Source organism: Pleurodeles waltl, chromosome 6 (assembly GCF_031143425.1).
Source record: "Pleurodeles waltl isolate 20211129_DDA chromosome 6, aPleWal1.hap1.20221129, whole genome shotgun sequence".
Lineage (NCBI taxonomy): Eukaryota > Metazoa > Chordata > Amphibia > Caudata > Salamandridae > Pleurodeles > Pleurodeles waltl.
The window spans coordinates 853,249,951-853,274,603 of record NC_090445.1 but is presented as its reverse complement, the minus strand read 5'-3'; the positions used below and the strand labels follow the sequence as shown (position 1 = coordinate 853,274,603).

Below are 24,653 nucleotides of genomic sequence, written 5' to 3'. Positions count from 1 at the left end.
CAGGCCAATTCTGGATCTGCGGCTGCTGAACAATTACATAAGGAAGCAGAGGTTCAGAATGCTAGCGCTTCACCAGATTTTCCCTCAACTGCATCAGGGAGACTGGATGTGCTCCATCGACCTGCAGGATGCGTACTTTCACATCCCAATAGCTCCAAAGCATCGGAAATTCCTGCGCTTCCGAGTAGCGTTACAGCATTACCAGTTCAGAGTTCTACCCTTTGGCCTGAAATCTGCCCCAAGAGTTTTCTCGAAATGTATGGCAGTGGTGGCGGCGCATCTCCGAAGACAAAGGATATACATATATCCATACCTAGACGACTGGCTACTAAAGGCTTCTTCTCCGGAGCAGGCGAGAAGCCATCGGGACATTGTACTAAGAGTTTGCGAAGCCCTAGGTCTTCAGGTCAATTACCAGAAGTCAACATTGACTCCAATGCAGAATCTTCACTACCTAGGAGCTATCATAAACACAGAAATACAAAAAGTGTATCCTTCGGAGGAACGACTATCCTCAATAAACAAGAAGTGCCAGGACTTGTTGAGAACCAGTGCACCTACGGCACGTCAGGTGACATCACTACTAGGCTCCATGGCATCGTGCATTTTTATTGTCCCAAATGCCAGACTCCACATGAGACCCCTCCAAGAGGCATTGGAGACCAACTGGAGCCAAAGAACAGGTCGCTGGGAGGACACGGTGCGGCTACCGGAGGTAGCACTTCAGTCATTGAGATGGTGGATGCACAGACCTCACCTGTCAGTGGGTGCTCCGTTTCACCAGGTGCTTCCATCCGACACCCTAGTAACGGATGCATCTCTTCAGGGATGGGGGGCTCATCTGGGTCCTTTTCAAGCGCAGGGTCTGTGGTCAGACAAGGAAAAGCAGTACCACATCAATCTGCTAGAACTCAGAGCGGTCCATCTCGCTCTCAAGTCTTTCATACCGCTAATTCAGGGGAAAACTCTCTTGATACAGACGGACAATACAACCACAATGTATTACTTGAACAAACAGGGGGGAACGAGGTCCCTACCCCTATCGCGAGAGTCCCAAGCGATATGGCATTGGCTCCTGGCCAGACGAATGTCAATTACAGCAGTTCACCTGCCAGGTCAGCAGAACGTGGAATCAGACTTTCTAAGCAGACACCTGGAGGACGTTCACGATTGGGTCCTGCACGGCGAAGTCGCAGAATACATCTTCGTGCAATGGGGTCGGCCCCAACTGGACCTCTTCGCAGACGAAGTAAACAAGAAATGCCCAGACTTGGCATCCAGGTTCTACCGTCCGGGATCTCGAGGGAATGCCCTGTTGATCGACTGGTCAGGGATATTTCTTTACGCTTTTCCGCCGATTCCCCTCATTCCGGCAGTGATCAGCAAACTTTACAGATCCAGGACCAGAATGATTCTTATAGCGCCGCAATGGCCCCGACAATTCTGGTACACGGATCTCCTCAACCTGTCAGAAGAACCTCACAGGAGGCTGCCGTGCAGACCGGATCTTCTGAGCAGAATGGAGGGCAGGATTCTACATCCCAACCTACCCTCTCTGAGCTTAACAGCATGGCTCCTGAATTCCTGCAGTATGGGCACCTAGGGCTCTCACAGGAGTGCATGAGCATCTTGAAAGAGTCCAAACGACCTTCCACGCGGCGTTCCTACGCTTTTAAGTGGAAGAGATTCTACATATGGTGCTGTCAGCAAGGTCATAATCCCATACAGGCGCAGGAGGATGTCATACTATCCTATTTGCTTCATCTAGCGAAGTCAGGTCTGCAGGTATCATCTATTAAGGTACATTTGTCTGCTATTACTGCCTATCGCAAATCGCCTTCTCAGGAATCCTTCTTTTCAAAACCTGTAGTCAAGGATTTCTTAGAAGGTTTGAAGAAAGTTTTTCCGCCAATTCGGAGGCCTTCTCCTCCGTGGGAACTGAACATAGTCCTGGCAAAACTTATGGGCCCTCCTTTCGAGCCTATCCATAAGGCCTCTTTACAACACCTTACGTGGAAGGCGGCTTTTCTAGTGGCCATTACTTCAGCGAGGAGGGTCAGTGAAATCCAGGCCTTGTCGGCAAAAGAACCGTACACGGTTTTTCATGACAATAGAGTGGTTCTACGAACTCACCCATCTTTCCTTCCGAAGGTGGTGTCAGAATTCCATATTAATCAGACCATTACTTTACCGACGTTCTTTCCCAATCCGGAGACTCCGGCAGAGAAAGCATTGCACTCATTAGACTTGAAAAGAGTGCTAAAATTTTATCTGGACAAGACAAAGTCGATTAGACACTCTAACCGTTTGTTTGTAAACTATGGTCATTTAAGGACAGGAGAGGCAGCATCTAAACGTACAATATCAAGATGGATAGTTTCTTGCATTGTTAATACTTATCAGCTAGCCAATAGACAATTGCTAGCGCGGCCTAAAGCGCATTCCACAAGGGGTAAAGCGGCTACTGCTGCTCTCCTTAACAATGTTCCAATATCTGAGATTTGTAAGGCTGCTAAATGGAAGTCTGTCCATACGTTTACAAGACATTATTGTTTAGACTCAGATGCAAGAGCGGATGCCCAAGTGGGGCAGGCCTCTCTAAGAAATCTATTTGCGTAATACCTATCTATTCCTGCACTTCTATCGGACAGTCCGCTGGGTTTAGGGATGGGCTTGCTAATCTATTCAATGTTTATGACTATTGATGAGGATCCCCTGGAAGAGAAGGATAAGTTACTTACCTGTAAATCCTAGTTCTCTTCCAGGGGTATCCTCATCAAAGTCATAAACAACCCACCCTCCTCCCCGGACGCACGTCTCCTAGAAGTGCAGGACAGACTGTGTTTTGAATCAGTTATGAAAATTGTCACCGTAAAAAGAACTGACCTAACTGTGAACCAACTGTCACCTTTCCTTCACCCCTGAGGCATGGTGGGATACTGGAGGTGCTCAGGGTCTTAAAGGCACGGTGCCAAAGTTTTTATGGTTCTCCTGTGTTAACCTGCATGCAGCCTATTGGCTAAGAATGCTTCAGTGTTTTTCAATGCAGTTTTTTCTATTTTCTCTCTAGAGTTTGCTACTGCTCACTTCACTAATCCTAGTTTTAGGAGCTTGGGCACATATTTATGCTCTATTGTAGTATTTAATATAAAAAAATAAAAAAAAACTTCATAGAAATAAAGCATTTTTAGCCTGTTTTTAACATGATAGTCTGCATGATTATTTATTACACATGTATAATATGTGTATATTTGATATATGCTCCGGGGTCCCCGCACAAGGGCGGGAATATTCAATGTTTATGACTTTGATGAGGATACCCCTGGAAGAGAACTAGCATTTACAGGTAAGTAACTTATCCATCCTGGCTGTCAGCATTGGAAAAAAGGCCATGCTTTAGATGTAGGAAATGTGCAAATGTACTTCCTAAAATAAAATAGCTTCTAAGCCTGCTAGTGCCATGAAACATAACATGCATATTGAGGTTGATGGGCTCTTCAGATTAATAAACAAAAAACAACATCCACACTTGATTATAAAATGTAACAGTGTACGTTGTGCTATACATATGCAGGGGAACAATAATGTTAAAGCAACAGGAATGCATGATTATGTTTTCACATCAGAAATACATGTTTTAGCTGTAATCAAAGTCTGAAACAAAAGCTGTGACACTTGCCACAACAGGTCTCACTCTTCTCCTCTGTGACATCTTTACAGTAGTGTTTTTCCAACTTTTTAATGCCACATCCCCATGCGTTAAAAAACTTTTTTTTCATAATTATTCTAGAAAATTAGCATCCGTAAACATATTTATAGATTCAGAAATAGTAGTTATGTTCAGTTATCCCATTTAAAAAAGTGATCCAATACTTGATTGCCAACATGCTATGGACAGCATGGTCTTCCAGAGGGGATAAAGTATCATTCTATATTTGAATTTTGAGGGTATGGGTTGTGAGCATTATTTGTAGCGCCCCCCTTTGACATCTACTCCTATCCAGGATATGTGTACAAAATATGTTATTGAAGCCCCATTGCATAGGGATCTAGTGCTCCGTTTTATTAGAGATTTAAATCTAACAATGAAATCTACCAAAGGGGTGGAGAGAGCGCACTACATCTCATCCCAGCACAGTTCACCCCATTGCATCCTGGTTAATGCAGTACGCATACTTCAAAGTTGCTGTCGGTCTGCAGGTAGTGCTGTTATCTCTAGATGTGTTTCTTGGTTTAGGCCTTCATCAGTAAAGAGCAGAAGAAGTTGACAGCAAAAACAGAGCACCTAAAAATTTCGGGTAGAATTTGAGTAAAAAGAATTACAATAATAGAATTCTTCTGGAAGTGCATAATTAGGCAAACTCTCATTAACATGTGGAGTGACTTCCTCATGACTGGAAGGCCATATGCACGATTATCATCATTATAGTGCTTCTTATTTACATTTTCTCCCAATTACTGTTATCTGTTTATTTTGGAGTGTGGTTGGTAAAGTGGCTGGAATGGGTTCATAATTCTCTAAAGTCCAAGTTCAGAGGTCTGCCGACTCCTTTCCCAAAATCAAGCAGGAACAGGTCAAATGTGTTGACATAGTTGAGGTTGAAATGAATATAATACTTTTGGCAGAAGAGTGGAAATAGTTTAGAAGGAGATGGGTCTCTGAAGCATGTGTTTTCATGCAAACTAATTTGTATCTGAATACATCCAAATTAAAGCTTCAGTGGCAAAACACAAATGATTAGAGATTTGAAGTGCCCTTGGGCATGAAGCCAGGATTTAAGGAAAAAAATGCTTTTCAGAAACTCCTTCAATCTGATGAATCCTGGAAATGTAAATCATGGAAAGACTTGTACAATGATAGGCTTTTCGTCTGCTACTTTTCTTGAGAACAATGATTGGATACCCTCAGAAAATATAATTGGTTTTGACTTGATTCTCTTAAATATCATTCCCCAATCATTTTAAAAAAAACAAATATTCTTTACTGGAGCCCAAAAGGTGATTGTTACGAGTGAGAAAGTCATTTTGTAACATTGGTGGTCTACCAAATTTGAACTGGAACTTGCCCTTGAAAAATGTTTAAGAAGGCCACGGTGTAAAGATTCATGATTAAGCCGCTCCTTTGTTAAAATCACACTAGAATGAAGATGAATTTGATTTTTAGCAAATCATTAGAACTTCAGACGTCATGTTTCTAATGTATACTTTTATCTGCATATTCCTCACCTCTTGAATTTCCAGAGGAATTAGATGGGATCTGGAATCCTTTCAGAGTTCTCTTGTACCAGTAAGTGGCGCTGACTCCAGTTCTGTGCTGAAAGGGGCAAAGGTGTAACGCCACCAGAACCATATAGCACTTTCCTGCCAAATAGACAGCAGGCATGTTTTTTCTGCCCTTCTTGGCAAGGATCCAGAGTTTCTCTCTGTGACTTTTCACATTATTTATTGTTGTTGCCAGACATTTTATCCATGTTTTTAAGAGCAGCGCATAGGAATGTTGTCACACAAAAAAAACAAGATTCAAACACTCTTTCTTGTGCAGATGCCCATTTCTGAACTATTTGTCGTGTGTCTGGGACCAGCATTAATGTAGGTCACTGCTGAAATCAAAGTCAGCATCTAAGTTGCATTTTTCACCCTCATCCAGTTCCTTAAGAGGGAAGATGAAGAAACAGAGAAGAAAAGAAAAGAAGACAATAAAACCTGCTGTCATTGCTCAAGGTCTTGAGGTAGGTCACCTAGCAAGATTCCTCTTCAGCACTGGAGCACATTGGCAACAAGCTGCCCAAAGAGCCCATTCTACCAGAGCCAATGACTCTGGTGCCCAACATGGGGTCTATTCTGATGGATACTGCTAGCCGCAGATTCCGCATCTTGTGATTTTTCACCAGGCGGTACACTGAATCTGGAAATTTTTTCTGAAAGTTTTTTCCAGTGAGCAAGGGAAATATTTCCTCCTCAAAGGTCAGGTTTTAAACCTTGTAGGTCTGTGACAGATCCCCCACAAAGTGTGGCTCTGGTGTCTGGTACCCGACTCCAGAACCTGAAGATTGTGCCCAGATAAACCAGAGGGCCATGCAAAATCGCAAAGCTCTATATTGCAAAATACCCCAGGACTCCACTCCGTTACCTAGTGAATTCAAGAGCAAGGTCCCGTCCCTGCTCCCAAGTTTGTTAGATTTTTGGGTAAATCGAAAAAAAAGCATATGAAGTCGGAGAAGGGTTAGGTCCCTTCTCGTAATTCCTGTTCTCCAGAGAGGGCGTGGGGTTAAACATGCTGTACGGTCTCACTTTCGATCTCCTGAAGAGCTGATTTGATGTCTGGTCCTGAAGCTACCCACCTTTCTTGGTCTGTTTGAAACACTACAGAAAATAAAGGAAAAAAGAGAACCTATGCTGCACATTTTTGCCATGCTTCCAACTCGCTCTGGTGTGCCTCCGCACTGCAAAAATCACAAGGACATCCTGTCGGGCTACCACTGGCATTTTCACCTTCAATTCCGTCTATGCCCCTCAAACCCAATTTTGGTTCTGCACCAACTTCGGTGCAAACTTTGGTTCTGAAGTATACAAAAAATGATGGATTGAATGCATGAATTAATCTTAGCCACTGGTAATTACTTGGGGCTCCATCTTAGTCCCTAGTTATTTTGCACACTATCCCACCTCAGTTTGGACCTAGCCACATGAAAATCAATCTTGCCCCTACTCCAGTCATGTGAGTCTGGCCAGAACTGCCAGACCAGGTCCTCCTTGAACCAGACCACAAGCAACCCAAAACCAGTTTCACCCTGATTGGGGATCTTCTTTTGGATGTAGATTGGTGCCACTGGAAGAAAGCTACGATCAACCTGTCTGATGAGCCCTAATTAGGGGAAGATACAGCATTGCCTGCTGTTCTAGTGCTCCATTACGTCGGACCAGTATGTCTTCTGGATTGTCCTAGTGGGATATGCACTCCCCTTTCTGGGCGCCCCTCTCTCCATCCCCAGACACTCATACGTTGGCAGATCACAACGGTGTTCCGTCAAATAAAGTGCTGATGCTGCTTCCACATGGGGTGATCAAAATCATAACTGTGTTGGAAAAAGTATTGGGCTGTTACTGTTGGAATAGCATGATCCCCAAGAAGTAAGTGGTACATGAGATCAGTTACAGACCTCAGATTTTTGCACTCCTTCCTCAAAAAGGGAAGTTTAAATTGATGACACCGACTCAAATCCTATTGGCCCTGGTCTTTTAGGGAAAGATTGTGTCCCTGAACCTGCAGGACATGTACTTTCATGTGTGTGTGTAATGCAGTCCCAAAGAAATATATCGGCTTTGTGATGTGGTTGAATCATTTTTAATTCATTATTTCAGCCCTACATTGGTCCATCAAGTCTTTATGAAGATCATGTTTGTGGTTGCAGCAAATCTTCTCCGGTTGGACATACACAATTACTGGCTGTGAAAGTGGGCTTGCTTTGCTTAGTCTTTGACTACCTGCAGACTGTAGTGTTGCAGCTTCCCCCCTGTTGGATTTTCTATCAAAGAATCCAAATCCCATTTCTAAACTGGTCAGAGAATTCTCTGTATTGGGCCATTATTGTCTCAATTATGATAAAGGCTTTCCTGTCTCCAGTGCATTCAGGCTATGGCTCAATGTTTTAGGCAAAATTTACTGTTTGGCTTGGATGACTGAGAATTATTGATCGTCTGCCATCAGGCGTAAAGCACCTTGCTGGTGCCTTATGCCTGGTGGTACATGGAGGTCCTTCAGTGGAATATGCTACTGAAGTGGGTCTGGCAAAGAGGACAGTATCCATGTCTGTATAATGTGGTTCAAAATCTTCAGTGGTGGATGATGGATGTCAGTCTGACATGCGGCATGCTGTTGACCTTGGTGACTCTGGAGTTCATAGTAGTAATGAATACATTGTGTCACCACTGGGATGGTCACCTTGAAAAAGTGGAGATCAGAGTGCTTTATTCTCTGATGGAGTAGTGTTTCCACATAAATATTCTACATCTGTGCACCTTCCAGCTTGCCCTATGGCTCTTTCTGTCTTCCATCAGGGGCAAGTCAATCTATGTACTGACAGACAACACAGTGCCATGTGGTACGGTAACAAGCATAGTATAATGGTGTCTTCTGCTCTCTGTATGGGGTCTCTGTCTTGGGGTCACCCCACAGGACTTCCCTGGTGGTCCGTCATACAGCAGGATCCCTAATCAGCAGGCGCCATCTTACTGGCCTTGAGTGGTGTCTGCACATAAAAGTGTCACTGAGTGTTTTTTCCCACTGAAGTGCACCATTGGTAGCTGTTTTTGCTACCTTTTGAAAACACTCAGTGCCAAGACTTCTGCTGTCCAGAGTTTCCTTCTGTGGCTGGCCTGAGAGACACGTTCTGCCTTTGGAGTGACTTCAGCCTCCTGTCCACTTTTCTTCCTCAGTCTCTGATTCCGTGAGTTCCAAAGAAAGTCTGGCCTAAAGAAGGACAGCTTATTCTAGTGACCCCAGATTGGGCTTGGAGAGTTTGGTGCTTTGCAAGTGCTAAGCATTTGCCCTACACTTGGACTTCCTCTTCAGGAATATTTACTGTCCCTGCCGTAGGGCACACTGTTACACCCTAACCTCCACTATCTACACCTGCATGTGTGGTGGTTGAGAGGGTTCAACTAAGGGTTTTATCTTCCTTCTGAATAGGTTGATGTAATTTGATGCCTGCTGTCCTTCTTCCAAGATGATTTATTCAGGTTGTTGGGCCACATTTTTCACCAGGTGTAAAAAGAAACAGGTTCACCTCCTACAGGTGACATTGTCTGATGTCCTTTATTCATTTTATCTTTGACCTAGCCCGGCAAGGCTTTTCTGTGGGCTCAGTTAAGGTTTGCTTATTGACCCGGTTTGCTTTCCTTTGTTTGCCTGATCAGCCCACTATATTCGAACCACCCTTTGTGATGCATTTTTTAAAAAAAGGGCTTATACATATGTTTCTCTCTTATTCATTCATTATGCTGCAGTGGCACCAAACATTTGTCTTAACATTTCTGATGTGTGCTTCTTTTGAGCCTCTTAATACTTTTACTCTGAAACTCATTACCTTGAGAAATGTGTTTTGTAATGCAGTCACCTTTGTGCATTGTGTGAGTGAGGTGCAGGCGCTGTCAGTTCAGCCTCAATATAATGCCTTCTGCTCTGACAACCTTGTGTGTAGGTCTCGGGCACCTGTCCTTCCATAAGTGGTGTTGCTTTCAATGTTGTGCAGTTCATCATTCCCCTGCATTCTTTTCTCCACTAGAATGAGGGAAGATGGGAACTGTAGAAGTCACTGGTTCCACAAAAGGAATGACATATGGACCGGCCTCCTTGGCAGCCTGATGAATGTCCTTGTAGATTGCAAAGTGAGACTTCCCAAAAAACTGTTTAATATTAGATTGAGCCTTGTCTAAAATGATAAAGGGTAGCCAAGAATTTATTTGGGGATTTAGTAACTAGATTGCCAAGAAAGGGTCATTTGTATCTCTTGGAACATATTCAGAAGGTAGCTTTGCAGTTTAGGATCCTTTTTAAGGAGAATGGTTTTATGGCTCATGATGGCGGTAGGTGTGTGTTTATCGCAAAAAGGATCAGAGCCCGTTAAACCTAACATCTGGAGAAGCCAATGTCTTCCTGCTCAGAAAAGATTTTAGTGAGCTCAGGGGCGTCCAAGAGGCGAATCAGGGCTAGAGTTGTAAAGAAACAAATCCATGCAATGTGATCAACACCCTTGTGGATGTCTTGACCCAAACAAATGGAAGATAAAAGATTGAAATCGATCTCTGGAGATATAAGGTTTTTGCCAGGTATAGATTGAGAAGGTTTTGGGATGGAAAATTCTCTTGCATGGTGATAGACATGTACTCCTGCCTTGAGTGCCCCATCTGTGGTGATATGTGATCCTTGGTAATGATTTTTGGTCAATAGTAAGCACGGACCCTGTGGGTGCCCTATGACCTAGGCCTGTCTCATGGACTTGGATCTGCTTAGAATGGGAGGAGCACCCAAATCATTACCCTCATGTGGTGGAAGGGTACTGTGTTCACCAGAAATTAAGTAGCACACATGTGATGGTGGAATCTTACCATGTTTTAGTTGTTAGTGGTCAGTAGAGTGAACAGGTCTCTTTTTACCTCTGTCAACGAAGTTGTGACTTCTGGCCCACACTGGTAAAGTTCTGCTGCTGTGTGCTTAACTCACCCTTGTCCTGCATCGGTTTGTGTGCAGCTCTGACATGTATCTGTGCCTTTGGGAAGGCACAGTGCATCAGAAGATAGTGTGCAAGGTTGCATGTGCATGTTGTGATACATTATATGTGCAGAGTTATACAGGGGCCAATGAGCTGGTACTGCATGTAGGAGGTAGCATGTGGTGTTGCCTGAGAACGCTGGGATGTATGGATGCCCATGCAAGGGCACACTTGTGGCTGCACACTTGTGTATGTAAGTGTGAAGTAGAGTTTGTGAGGACACAACACATCAAGGACACAGAGTTCAATTTTGGGAGGCTCAGGGCTTGTTGGAGGAGCAAGGAGAGTTAGAGGTTTACCCCAGGTAGATTTGTGGATTGCTGCATTCCTGGTAGCTGGGTGAAACATGCATTGGAGGAAGGAAGAGTCTGGCTCTTTAGTGCACAACACTTGTGGCTCTTTGGATCTGAAAGGAGGTCACTGGTCAAAAAGGTCTGGGCACATCTGAGGAAGGGGACGGGGCTCAAAGGAGGATCATAAGGAGTAGGCTGGGACCCTTTAGTAACATGCACATATCACTGAGGCTGATATCCTGATGTGAACCTCTAGTAACTCTTGGCCTGTGTTTGGGGTTATTAAGATTCTGGTCAGTTCGGGTGTGATAGACTGCTCTCTGGAGGAAAAGCATAACAAATTAGGGGATACTTCAAAGTAGGCAATCACCAGAACAGGAACTTTAATGACAGAGACACTTAAACGCAAGTATGCCTGGAAATGGATTATAAAGCTGATACACCATATCAGTAGTGTTTGCAAAGTGTAAACCCAACTACAAAGCAAGTGGATCGCTTTACACGGTCAGAGGCAAGCATACAGTTGATGAAGGGTAGGAGGTTGCTGGCTATTGGAGTGTTACTGCACTGTGATGTACTGTTCACTAAAGAGGTGTATCTTCAACTCTTTCCTAAATTGGAGCAGTGTTGGGCTGCACTCAGAGATACCGGGATGTTATTCCTGATCCTGGTTGCATAGATAGAAAAGGTCTGCTGCATTCTTTGTTTTCTTTTTCGAACTTCTTAATCAACATTATGATGGTGGCATAACTGCAGGAGTGCCACAAGCCTCCTGAGATGCTCCTTGAATCATTGGGTTCTCTGTCCCCTTGGGTTGGCGTAGTGGTCAGGAGTTGGTACTTGCAGGTTGATAAACTTGGGCCCTTCCTTTCTAAAGCCGATTAACCCTTGGTGATTAGTGCTAACGTAGGTGAACTAGTGCAGTGCCCTTTATTGTGGCCTGTATAAACATGCCAAAGAGCTCAAAATGCTCCTGTTAGGGCCATCAACGGCAAATGAGACAACCATATCTCTGTCACAAGGAGATCCTTATGCTGGCCTCATGTGGCTGAAGTATTCAATTGATGTAAATATCTGCAGTGGCTGGCTGCTGAAATCGTTGTCTTCAACATTGTACTCGCTGCCCCTACTAGGAGTCTTCGTAGTGCTAACATGCTCAATAATTATTCCACAGTGCAACCTTAACTATAAGGGAGTTGTTCCGTCTGTGTCCAGGTGCCTTCCATTTGCATCACTCTCTCTATATATATTTTAGATGTTCTGCCTTATTACTAGAATTCAGAAAGAAGCTTAAGACAGTCCTAGTTGGCTATGTTGCACTTAGACCAGCTCCAAGAAAGCCTTCAATTGGTATTGGCACAATGCAAATTCACTTAGTATTCAGCTAAAGAAGAATATTGCCATGCAATGTCTGCTTTATGAAGACTGCACTGAAGTGCGGATGGCACCCCTTCTCTGAATAGTTTCCCTCTTAATGCACGTGCCTATCTACCTTTCAGCACGAACCCAAAATGCAGAATACTATCTTGGAATCACTCCAAAATCGGAAACATTAAGTACGTAGGAGGCTTTCTTTTGTTTGCTAGAAGCAGCAAATGCGTTTCCGTCAAGCTGCCCTATTACTGTTGTTATTTTATGCCAGTGTGCTGCATTACAACAGCAGAGGTGGGGTCAGTGCCAGCGCCCTCTGTAACACGTCTTCTGTCCATGTGTTTATAGGCACAGACGGACATTCGCCCCACAGCTCCTGCATGTTTTTTGCTTGTCAGCTTACATTACACCAGCTGCTGTACGGAATCTGCGTGTGTGCGAGATACTGGTGTGACACAAAGCTCCTTGGCATCTACTTCTCAGTTCAGTTTGGTTCTTTCCCTTTCAAGCATTGGCTTACTTCGATCGGCCATAGGTTTGAGACTAAGTGAGTCGCGTCTTGACTCACCGCACTGGAGTATGAATCTCTCACTTAATTCCGTTGGCAGTTTGTGTTTGCTCTTCTGCATCCGCCTGAGTGCTTGTTGAACTCATTGAGGGACTACTTTACATCTGCAGCCCCTCTGTCCATTCCTGCTGGCTCCCTCCTATGAGCCTCGCTGTACTGTTCTAACCATGCATGCATTAGCACCGAAAATTCCTGTTTAAATCATTGAAGGAAAGGCATTCTTGTCTTGTGAAGAGGTATATAGTAAAGTTCGCTTTCTGTGCAAAATACTTTTCATGTTGAAAATGCCATGGAAGTAATATCAAGGTATTCAAGGATTATTTTGCTTTTGAGTATTTAGTAAGGTACCGGTCGCAGAATTGAACTGAATTATTCTTTAATTAATGGGCCAATCTACTTTCACTTTGAACGTTTGATTGAGTCAGTTCCACTAGAGGTCTGCTAGGGCCAGTTTAAAGAGTTACCGCTAAGAATCCTGTGTGAAATGTAATGATTAGCCTCATTTTATTTTAATATTATGTCATTAAATCTATCCCTGCAGTTTCAGAAAAAAACACCTAGTTTTTCATCTTAACTAAAGAGCATATCATTGGAACAAAGACTGTGAATCGAGCTTTTGTTGAGATGGTGAAGAGATGGTTGCAAAAACAACTAAAATGTTACCTAGAATGTTCCAGTGACTCGATCCTGTTAAATGCTGATTTTGGTCTAGAAAATATTCTTGCCATTCACAGGAACCTCCTAAAACATAAATATTCTTTTTTATATTCAACAGGATCAGTATGCAAATGCATTTTTACACGATGACAATATGAATTTCAGAGTCAACTTACATAGAATGGTAAGTGTATTATTCGGTAACAATTTTAGCTTCATAAATTAAATATGCAAATGAGTAAACTTGTTTAGTGGGCTTGGTAACTAAATCGATTCCGGGACTTATTTTCATAGTTGCCATATTAGAGAATGCAGTGATGATGGACAACTGGTGAACTGATAGGAAAGAATGCAGCCTGTCTAAAGACATCAGTCAGACAGGTGTGCTAGCTATTGTTTACAGCTGACTGTTTCGCAGTAACTAGATGTGTGCTATACAGCTCGCAGGTCTTCACCGTTTCATTTTCAGCCTGTGGTTACCCCGACCCCTAAGGTGAAACTGTAAACTGCTTCTCTGTATTCTGTGTGCTTATGTGTATGTTCTATGTGGCACACCACTGCACACTCCCACCTTTTCTCATTTTCCACCCATTGATGTGGATTACAGCCTCTTTTTTCGCATGCTCTAATTTCTAACATGTACTAATGCCCGATTTTGGGGTCTTTCATTAGGGGTTTTTATGCAGATTTTCTCTTCTGTCTCCTGCTTTGTTGAAAGACAGATGCCTCATCATTCAGGCTTTAATTGAATTGTATCGTGCCATTGGCAGTTTTCAGTAGCTGACCATCAAAATCTCTGCATCTTGTACCTGTAGATCAGTAATGTGGTATATAAACGCACTCTGTGTGCTGCCACCGGTACAAAAACTTCCGGAGCCACCTGGTGTGCTGGCAGAGCAAGAGTGCACCAGCCTAGAAAGACATATTAAGTTTCGTCCACAGTAAGAAGAATCAGGCTGTAAATACAGAGTGATGTGCCCCAGGTGCGGCTGTTAGCACTTTTCTTGTTAAAGCGATAATGAGGCCTCACTCTCAGGTGCCCTACTATTCCCATGTGTAAGTCACCGTCACTGGCCTTATGCAAGTGGTAAAAGTAATTTATTGGAAGGCTAAAACCACCAGGTCATAAGACCATCCACTTTCGGATCCTGATTACTTATCTCAGTGAGACCTTGTTGTCATAGTCCAGGGGTGTGGTGTTAAGTGACCACGCACAATCACCTAGACTCTCAGTGACCTGCTCGGGAGACCCAGTTGCACTGTCAAGTAGAGTCCATATCCAAATCTGGGCATGGAAACCCAAAGCCACCATTGCACAAAGTTGAGCAGTGTTGTGCCAGTTACAGGGCTGCAGGTCCAGTGCACCCTCTAGATCACATCCATCTAGCTCTTGGGGGGCAGGTTTGGGACCTTGGGTTCCTGTGCTCGGGTCCTCCTGTAGGGTAGATCAGTTACAGTCCCAGAAAGGAATAGACCCCTCTCCTAGTTCCTGCTATGCCCTCTGGAATTGAACTTGTTTTTTGCACCGGGTATTTAGCTACTGAGAAGTACAGTACATCCCCGTCAGTCAGAGATGAGCCTTGGTGCAGAAAAAAGCTCAAGGGCAGTCCTCCAATTGTCAGGCACTCCCAAAGTCAATCCCTATATTCAGTAGTCAAAAGGAGAATCAGAAGCACTGGAAGGCATCATTCCCTGCTTTCATAGCTTCCTTACAAGACCGATCCCAGCCCTGCCGAGAGTTAACGCTGATACCAGAAGTACACCATAAAGAAGAATATGGGACCCCACCCTTGCTGGTTCACTTCCTCAAGTAGCACGACTTGGCAACAGTTCAAACGGGTCAAGAGTTGGACTATTATAGGTTTGGCCATGGTACTGTGGGCCTATCTTTTAAAGACGTCCACACCAGCATTTGTCCTTGAGGAGGTTGTGGACAAGGAGCAGCTGGAGGAGATCTGACTTTACTGCTACTGTCCTGTTAATCCATCCTCTTCTCAGACTTCTACCAAGATGCTCTAAGTGCAGTTTTGAAAGCCACAGAGTACTTCGTAGTTCCTCTTCCTAGAGTCCTGCTGACTCCTGTATGACTTCTGAGGCCTGCGAATCATCCTTCAGTACTGTTCCTGAGCATCTCTGCGATTCATAAGTTCATGGTGCTACCACTCTGGATACATTTTGCGCATTTGTAGCATCTTCCTTTTAGTGTCTTCCTTTGGAAAAAAAACCAGTTAAATTGGTGCAGTAAGAAAATGCAAGCTGGACTAGACTTACACAAAGAACGAAACCCATTCCTAAAAGGACAAGAAATATTTTTACTGGGAAACCGTTTTTTTTTATTTCGGTAGCTCTTTAAGATATAGGTGGCTGATAAATCTTAGGAATCTAGGAAGAGACAACATCTCAGGGAAGCCTACAGAGATATTAGTAGAGTAAACTTTGTTACAGCTGTTCCTTCTGATATTGTGGTACATACAGTTAAAGTCCAAATAGGTTGATTAGTAGAGTCTGATCCTACAGAATTCATTGTTAAGACATGTCATAATTGTTCACTTGTTTTAACAGTACTAGCAACGTAGAGGAAAGTGATTCTTCAGCAACCAGATGTCTGATTAACCCAGGGTATGCTCATCATATTGGTTTCCTAACAGGCTTCACCAAAAGCCAAGAGTTTGCTCCACATGAGCGCACAACCAGAGTCACATACAAAGGGTTCAATTGCTGTACTTCTAAACCAGTGGAACGTTGTGTTCAAATCAAAAACACATATGTCCACCATATACTCAGTACTGTACTGTATTGTATTTTGTCTCCGTCAAAGTTGGCATATTAGCCATAGTTAGTGACACACTGTAAATTTGGTCTTTACATATGCAAAACTGGACATTTTAGGACCATGTTCATGATTCTTCAGTTAGCATGCTGTGGAAACCATGTGTTTCTCCCATCATTCCCACCTCTAATTCCAAAAATAATCACCAGCATTGAGCTGTATTTCTATCCTTCCTTTGGTCTAAAACCTAGACCAATAATTGGAATTCCATGAGCTAATTAGTTAAATGAAAGCCTATGGCTTGTAATATATGCCAAAAGGAACTTTTTCACCGACAGACTGGACAAAAACAGACACAACAGCAGAGAACTCTTCAGCATCGTCAAGGAGTTCTCCAACCCCAGCGCCAACGCCAACGCCGTCACGCCCTCACAGGATCTGTGTGAATCCCTCGCCACTTTCTTCCATCGCAAGATTAGCGACCTCCACGACAGCTTCGGACACCAGACCCAACCATACACCACCGAACCGGCATCCACGGCCATCACCCTCAACAACTGGTCCCACATCAACACGGAAGAAACCAAATCCATCATGAACTCTATCCACTCCGGCGCCCCTTCGGACCCCTGCCCGCACTTCATCTTTAACAAAGCCGACGACATCATCGCCTCGCACCTCCAGACCGTCATCAACTCTTCTTTTTCTTCTGCTACCTTCCCCGAATGCTGGAAACACGCCGAAGTCAACGCCCTACTAAAGAAACCTACGGCTGACCCGAGCGACCTAAAAAACTTCCGCCCCATCTCTCTTCTGCCTTTCCCAGCCAAAGTAATAGAGAAGACCGTCAACAAACAGCTGACCACCTTCCTGGAAGACAACAACCTGCTCGACCCCTCACAAACCGGATTCCGAACCAACCACAGCACTGAAACCGCCCTCATCTCAGTCACTGACGACATCAGAACCCTGATGGACAACGGTGAAACAGTCCTCATTCTGCTCGACCTCTCGGCTGCCTTTGACATCGTCTGTCACCGCACCCTAATCACCCCCCTCCGCTCCACCGGGATCCAAGGCCAGGCCCTGGACTGGATCGCCTCCTTCCTCTCAAACCGTTCCCAAAGAGTTTACCTCCCTCCGTTTCGCTCAGAACCCACCAAGATCATCTGCGGCGTACCCCAAGGCTCATCACTCAGCCCAACACTCTTCAATGTCTACATGAGCCCCCTAGCCAACATCGTACGCAAGCACGACATCATCATCACCTCCTACGCCGACGACACCCAACTTATACTCTCCCTCACCAAGGACCCCGCCAGCGCCAAGACCAACCTACAAGAGGGTATGAAGGACGTCGCAGATTGGATGAGGCCATGAGGGACGACTCCTGGTGGCCCTCGGCACCGCACCGACCCCCACAGACCACGCCCGCAACCTCGGCTTCATCTTGGACCCTCTTCTCACCATGACCAAGCAAGTCAACGCCGTGTCCTCCGCCTGCTTCCTCACCCTCCGCATGCTCCGCAAGATCTTCCGCTGGATCCCCGCCGACACCAGAATAACCGTGACCCACGCCCTCGTCACGAGCCGCCTGGACTACGGCAACACCCTCTACGCCGGGACCACAGCCAAACTCCAAAATCGCGTGCAACGCATTCAAAACGCCTCGGCCCGCCTCATCCTCGACATACCCCGCAGCAGCCACATCTCCGCACACCTGAGACACCTGCATTGGCTCCCTGTCAGCAAAAGGATCACCTTCCGACTTCTCACCCACGCACACAAAGCCCTCTACGACAAGGGACCGGAATACCTCAACAGACGCCTCCGCTTCTACGTCCCCACCTGCCTCCTCCGCACCTCTGGCCTCGCACTTGCTGCTGTCCCTCGCATCCGCCGCTCCACGGCGGGTGGGAGATCTTTCTCCTTCCTGGCGGCCAAGACCTGGAACTCCCTCCCCACCAGCCTCAGGACCACCCAGGACCACTCCGCTTTCCGGAGACTCCTAAAGACCTGGCTGTTCGAACAGCGATAACCCCCCCCTTTTTCCCCTAGCGCCTTGAGACCCGCACGGGTGAGTAGCGCGCTTTATAAATGTTAATGATTTGAGTTACATGAAGACGTGAACTAGCTAAAATAATCACCCCTATTAGACTGTACTGAAGTACAATATTGCACAATGTGTCTATATTGTGTACTCCTAATATGACACCCTAGATGTACAAGCAGGCCTGTGCCTCCTCCATTTCCACCATGTTCTCTTCTCCCTTACTTTTGTTTCTTCTCTTCCTCTCCTCCTTCCCCTCGCTCTTTCTCACTTTGATTCTGATTACTACTCTCCCTACAGTACATTGTATATTAAAGAGATTGCAAACTTCCATCTTTTGTCCCCAATGGGATAAAAAGTTGTCATATTGTAGTCACCTGCTGCTACAGACAGCTCTTCCAAATCATTTGGTGCTAATTCCTATGGGCATAGGTTGCTTAGTAGTGGAGAAGCCCATAAGGAGGTAGAGGAGGAGTGTAATAAGCTCTCAGCTCATGTTTCTGCATATTCATCTGCACTGCTAGGAAGCATGAACACATAGTACGATAAATCATTCTTGACATTGTCAAGGGTGTACTATATGCAGACCGTGCATGCTCGTGTTTTGCTGGTACCACACTGACAATTTGTGGATTGCTGGGTTGTAACCCACTTTGATAGCACAAAGTGTTGTTGTATTGTCATGTGCACAAGGGTACTATATAGCTAATGCCCAGTTGCTTACTTTCATTTGCCTGTCCTTTGCTTTGAATTTGCACAAACAGTAAGTGCATTGCCAAGCCAAATCAATATGAGATATAATATGAACCTGAAAATTCCAGTTTCTGGTCTATTTGTGTGGACACTACATCAATGGAAAGATGTTCACTACAAGTTATGACTATTATTTTAATTACATTGGTCTCCAAAAATGTATTTCACAACACATAGTGTTTCTGTTACCCTCCCCAAATAATATTATACATGCTTTGTGCATGTCCTTAGAAGTTGCAGGTTTTTGACCTGTACGTTGGAGAGACATAAGCCTGACCACACACATGAAAATCCATGTGAGATTTTTGGGAAGACAGCCTTGTGTTCTTGTCTGCCTTCTCATTTTCCACTCGTTCTAAAGTTGACCTGGCCAGGATTCCTCAGATTAAATTACCAGTACCCTTATTTCTGATGGATACGTCTAGCCGCGTATTCCTCCACTTGTAAATATCAAAGAGACAGCAGATTGGATCTGAGATGTGGAAATAAAAAAAAGGAGTGTTTCTGCGCACTGGTAGGTGCTGTGGCCCAGCCAGTCCTCAAACCCCCTAACTCAGACGCAATACCATTAACCTGCAGTTGCGCACAGAAATTGCACCAACTTTTTCGCTCACACTCCAACCAGAGTCTGCCATATGGAGGCGATAATCAGTATGATGGGGAAGACTTAGCCCCACCCTATGATAAGGAAAACTGGTCTGTGGACTTAAAGGGTGCCAGTGGACTGAATACCTCACCTTATACTGGGTTGGTTCTTGTCCCCATAGTCCAGCAGCTAAGGAAAGTATATTCTTTGCCACAGTTACCAGCAGGGTTGTTGAAGTCCTTGATCTCCATCTCCCAACTAGGGAGATAAAAATTAATGTTGTGATTGAGATTCTTCAGCCTGGCCATAAACCCACCGAACCTGTCCTACCCTTCAATAAGGCCCTCACTGGCACACTTTCGGGCTAAACTGCGTTCTCGAACTCCGGTTAGTCGCCATGTGGCACGTCACCATGGACCAGGTCTAGGCAAATCTTATTATTATTTTTTTTTTTTTTAATCTGCATCGACCAGGAAAGGGAACTCTAAACCCTTCCTAACTACTCCTCCAGAGTCCTACTATATTGGAACATTTGAGTAGAGAGTATTTTTCTTGGCCAGCCTTACCTTGAGGTCAATCAATACCAGCTGCCCCTTTGGGGCATGGTTGGTAGGTCCCAAAAGAATTACTGGCTTCCTTTGCCCAAACCAATCATGATGGCTGGCATGCAGCTACGTTTATCATCCGATTCAGGCCTAGTCATCACCGATTTTCTATGACAGGCTATTGGGACAAGTGTGATACTGCTGTGCCACGGGTGAATGGAATCCACAGGCTTCTCTAGGGACATCCAAGCATCCTTAATGGACATGCTTTTTGATTAATCCAGTCTGTTCGGCCAAAAAGACCGCTCATTTGGTCTTTCTTTACCAGTTCGGCAATCTCCCATACAGTTTAGTCACTTTCGGTGATACGCTAGGGGCATGGCCTCTTTTGGAGCACGAGGCACTGCTGCATACAGACCTCCCTTTCAAGGTCTGGCTGTGGCCCCAACAGACGACGCTCAGTTCTTCAGGGACAGCGTGTCTTTGTTCTCCGCACCTTGGGCAGCAACCTCAAAAACCTCTTTTGTGCACCGTTAGTGGCACACAACCATCCTTTAGGAGGCAGGGTCTGCCACTTCCTCCAGGGGTGGCAGAACATATGTGACAGGTGAGTTTTTCAAATCATTTCTCAGGGCAATTCCGCCCCATTCTTTTTTGACCTACCTCCTACGGCAGAGCAGCTTTCGGACCACTATCTGTCCATTTTGTGACCGTAAGTGCAGGCTCTTTTGTTCAAAAGAGCCATGAAGAGGTTACGTGCCTCAAAAGTGGGGTCTAGCTATTCCTTCTACTTCCTTGCAACGGAAGGATGGAGACCTCCATCCTATTTTGATTATTTATCTTCTCAACGCCTTTCTGTAACAGAACAAATTCAAGATGCTCATGCTGGCCTAAGTTTTATCTGCCCTTTATCCAGAAGACTTGTGTGATAGCATTGGACCTGCTTGATGCCTATTTTCAAGCCCACAGGCACCACCTGCATGTCAAGGTGGGCAGCAAGCATTTTCATTTTCCTTTGCACCCTTTCAGCCTCACCAGTGCCACTGCTCCTAACTTTGGAAGTTTTTTGCTCACTCTACGTACCTGGAGTTACTTACTAGCACTTGTGAAATTAACAGGCACCACTTCCTTCATGGAGTTACTCTCCTTTTTGGCTGGATCCTTCCTACGTACCTTGTAACTCACTGTCTATATGTACATACATATTTTCTTTTGGAATTTCTCACCTGCTGCAGTACCTGGTTGGATTCTTTCCCTTGTGCTGGCTTTGTGGAGTCTTCTTGTCACCAGTGCTCTTCCTCTGGATCTGGGGCGGCTTCTGTGACAAAAGTAAAAACAGTGTCATCTTCAAACAGGTCGGGGCTCTGAGCTTGCAGCTCCAACAAACTTTTGTAAACATTACTACTCAACATATGCGAGACTATTGATACAGATCAAACTAGTGATTACTTGATACGGATTGACAGATCAGGATTACTTCAAGGTATCTATCCATTTACCAGTGTCCTTTGCATGGAAACAAGACTTCAAGCCAAAGAAATCTCATTTTAAAAGGTAAGGGTTTGCTACAAGGGAAGGAGGAACTAAACTCACACTAACACCTTGATGCCTGTATGTTAATTAAGATACTGATTGTATACTCTGTGATTTCTTATGAATCACGGGACAGGGAAACTGGGTCATCTGTCTGAGATACAGGTCCACAGAGGAACCATTCACAGAGCTTTTGTCTTCTTTTCCTCCCTACCTCTATCCCCCTGCTACCATTAAGCATCATCCATGAACACCTGTGCCTGCTCTGGGTATTGGGTGTTGTTCCTAGGAGGTGTAGGGAGGACTATCCTCGCTCCTTCAGATAACCAGTCCAAGATAAGTGGAGTCTTGGCACCCATCTAGAGTTGATGGTAGAGACGGATGTGTCACTACTGGACTGGGGAGGTCATCTGGAAGGTGGGGAGATCAGTGATCTCTGAGATAGACCCTCCTCCACATGAGGTTCCTGGAATTGTGGGCAATTAGATTGTCATTGTTCTAATGCCAATCTACATCCACATGTGTTTACTGGAGCTGTGGGCAATTAGATTGGCATTGAAGGCCTTCCTGTCAACAATCAAAGGAAGGCTGGTGCATGTTCACACAAGCAACACTACTGCCATGTGGTACTGCAACAAGTAGAAGGGGTTGGGTTCTCTTGTCCTGTGGCAGAACGCTCTGCACCTCTGGAACTGGCTGGGTCATCAAGGCATTTCCCTGCTGGTAAACCACCTTACAAGGTCTTTGAATGCCAGAATGGACAAACTCAGCCCTCAGTGCCTAGCGGATCACTAATTGTAGCCGCACCCGGTGATGGTGCAGGGTGTCTTTCAGCATTTGGGAGAACTGGGGCTCCATGTCTTCAGCACTGCCTAGAACACAAAGTATCAGCACTTTTGCATGTTGGTGCTCCCAAGGTTGCTCTCTCCGAGACACGTTCTGCTTTGAGTCAAGCTTGGGGCTCTTTTAAGCCTTCTCTGCTGCTCCCTCTCCTGCCCAGAGATCTGAAGAAGATCAGGAAAGACTGGGCCCAAGTCATCTTAGTGGCTCTAGATTGCACCGTGAGAGTGTGGTACCCGAAACAAATGGGCATATGGGTTTGAGTATCTGTTCCATGATCAGACATCTGGTTCAGGATGACCTTACGTTTCAGCAGCAGGCAGGGTTTTTCACCTGACCTGCACAAATTGCCTCTCTGTGGATGGAAGTTGAGTGTCAGCAGCTGATCTCCTTTGATCTTCCTTCCGAAGTCATTGATGTGATCTTGGCAGCCAGACGGCCTTCCACATAAGCTGTGTATCCAGTCACTGGCATACGTTGATGGGTTAGTGTGACACTTGCAATATGGATGAAATACTGGTGGTCTTGGCTGTTTACCTCTCTAAAAGAAATGATCTCCATGGGGCTTCTTTTACCCCTAATTGTTCGATTGAGACCCGTGGCTGATTTGACCAGAATCCACAGGTCATTTGTAACTATTTCCCTGAAGGGAATGGTGGCGATATGCTGGTTTAGGGCCTTTTCCACTGCACAGGGACTGACAAAACGATCTTGCCTAGTCAAGGAAATGTCTGATTCCTACCCCACCTAAGTACATCCTACAGCTAGACCATGTGTAGTTGCAGTCCCCTTTGTCACCATTTACTCACCAAACATAGCACACACAACTTGTCCGACTAGTGCACTAAATCTCATACTTCAATGATTGTAAGTGTCCTCCTACATTCCTTGCCTATTGCTATTATTTTCTTCATCAAAAAAACATAGTGATGTTATAATGTTTAGAACACTTCTACCTATGTCGTATTCATGACCTGAAAAGTTTTTACAGTCTAGAATTAACTTTCGTGAAGATTTTGTTGCGAGTGATTCTACCATGCTCTATAGTAAGGAGACCAATATCCGCAGATACTGCCCAGGATGTTAAAATTGATCAAGAATGTAACAGAGCATCTTGTGAATCCAACATGTATATGATTGTTGTATTAGTGTTTCTCATTTGTCACTAAAAACTTCAAGTAAAGTTTAAAAAAAATGATGCATGCCAAAGGAGGAGCTGTAAGTGCCTATTGCCCCCATGTAATTCCTAATTTTTTTGTGTCAGTATGGAATATTACTTTTTACCATACCTATTAAATACTGCACTCTGGGTTATTGATAGCTACTGGGCGCAGTAAATTAATCCTTTCCGGTCCACTCATATTCATGGTCTATATGACCTGCATAGTTTAATGTGGAAATATTTAAAGTTTAGAGACAAGAAATATACTTTATAAGGGTACTATGATTAGCATGTAAACTGTTGGACATCTGAAAATTGTGTGCAAGGGATGCAGATATGTCTTTCTTCCGTAAAGACCATTACGCATACTGGTTATTTTACTCTTTCTGTGGTCTAGGAACTTTTGCAACCAGTGACAGTTTGGAAAGTATAATATAATGATCAGTCCAAATTTGCACATGATCCACAATCGTGAGACAGTTCTGGTCATCTCCTCCTCAAAATTACAACAGTGTTTTGCCTCCACTGTTAAACATACTACCAAATTGAACATTTGGGGTCGTCAGTAATCTATAGTGATCGTGTCTGAAGAGCATTTCTTCCTAGATTTAAGAATCTTGGGTGATAGTCAGCTGATTAGGCTGTATTGCCAATTGTTGGTTTTATTGATTTGTGTGTACATTTTTTAATTTAATGTTTTGTTTGACAAAAGAATATCGTAAAATAATAATAGTATTCTAATATATTGATCTGATTTGAAAACCTACCTAAGATGCCGTTATTTGCGTGTAAAAATAAATTAAACCCTAGTGCTTTAAAAACCTCAGTCACTCTCAGTGCAATGTAATTAATAACCAGTTGCACTCCTAATTCAATCCGGTGCATATTAATACCTCTGCAATTTAATTTAACCACAACGCAGATTGCATGAAAGTGGAGTCCAATACAGTGTTTTGCCCGGTCTAAACTTTTCATAAATGTGGCAGCACAATATAAATGTCTAAGTAACATTAACATTTTTTGGATGTTTTGCGTTTATTCTTCCGAAGGTCCTGGGGGGTGCAGAGCATTCCATATCTGCCAACTTCATAAAAAGTCACCTTGTGGGGAGTGGACGTGGCCTTGGAGGGACTGAGGTGAAATGCCAAGAACGTCCAGAGAGACACTAATGCCTCGCCCCAACAAACCGAAAACAAAGCTTGCTGAGGCTGCCCCACGTGTGTCGGGACACACATACAGTGACACTCATATTTG

The 24,653-nt window shown here is 44.5% G+C and overlaps 1 protein-coding gene across 3 annotated transcripts in view; it reads left to right on the top strand.

Moving 5' to 3' along the window:
• Positions 1 to 24,653, top strand: part of ARMH3 (armadillo like helical domain containing 3) — a 748,421-nt gene that overhangs the window by 366,718 nt on the left and 357,050 nt on the right. For all 3 annotated transcript variants that reach the window (XM_069239576.1, XM_069239578.1, XM_069239579.1), the window contains exon 17: positions 13,279 to 13,344. In XM_069239576.1, the coding sequence (XP_069095677.1) occupies positions 13,279 to 13,344 (66 nt within the window). The remainder of the gene's footprint in view (positions 1 to 13,278; positions 13,345 to 24,653) is intronic.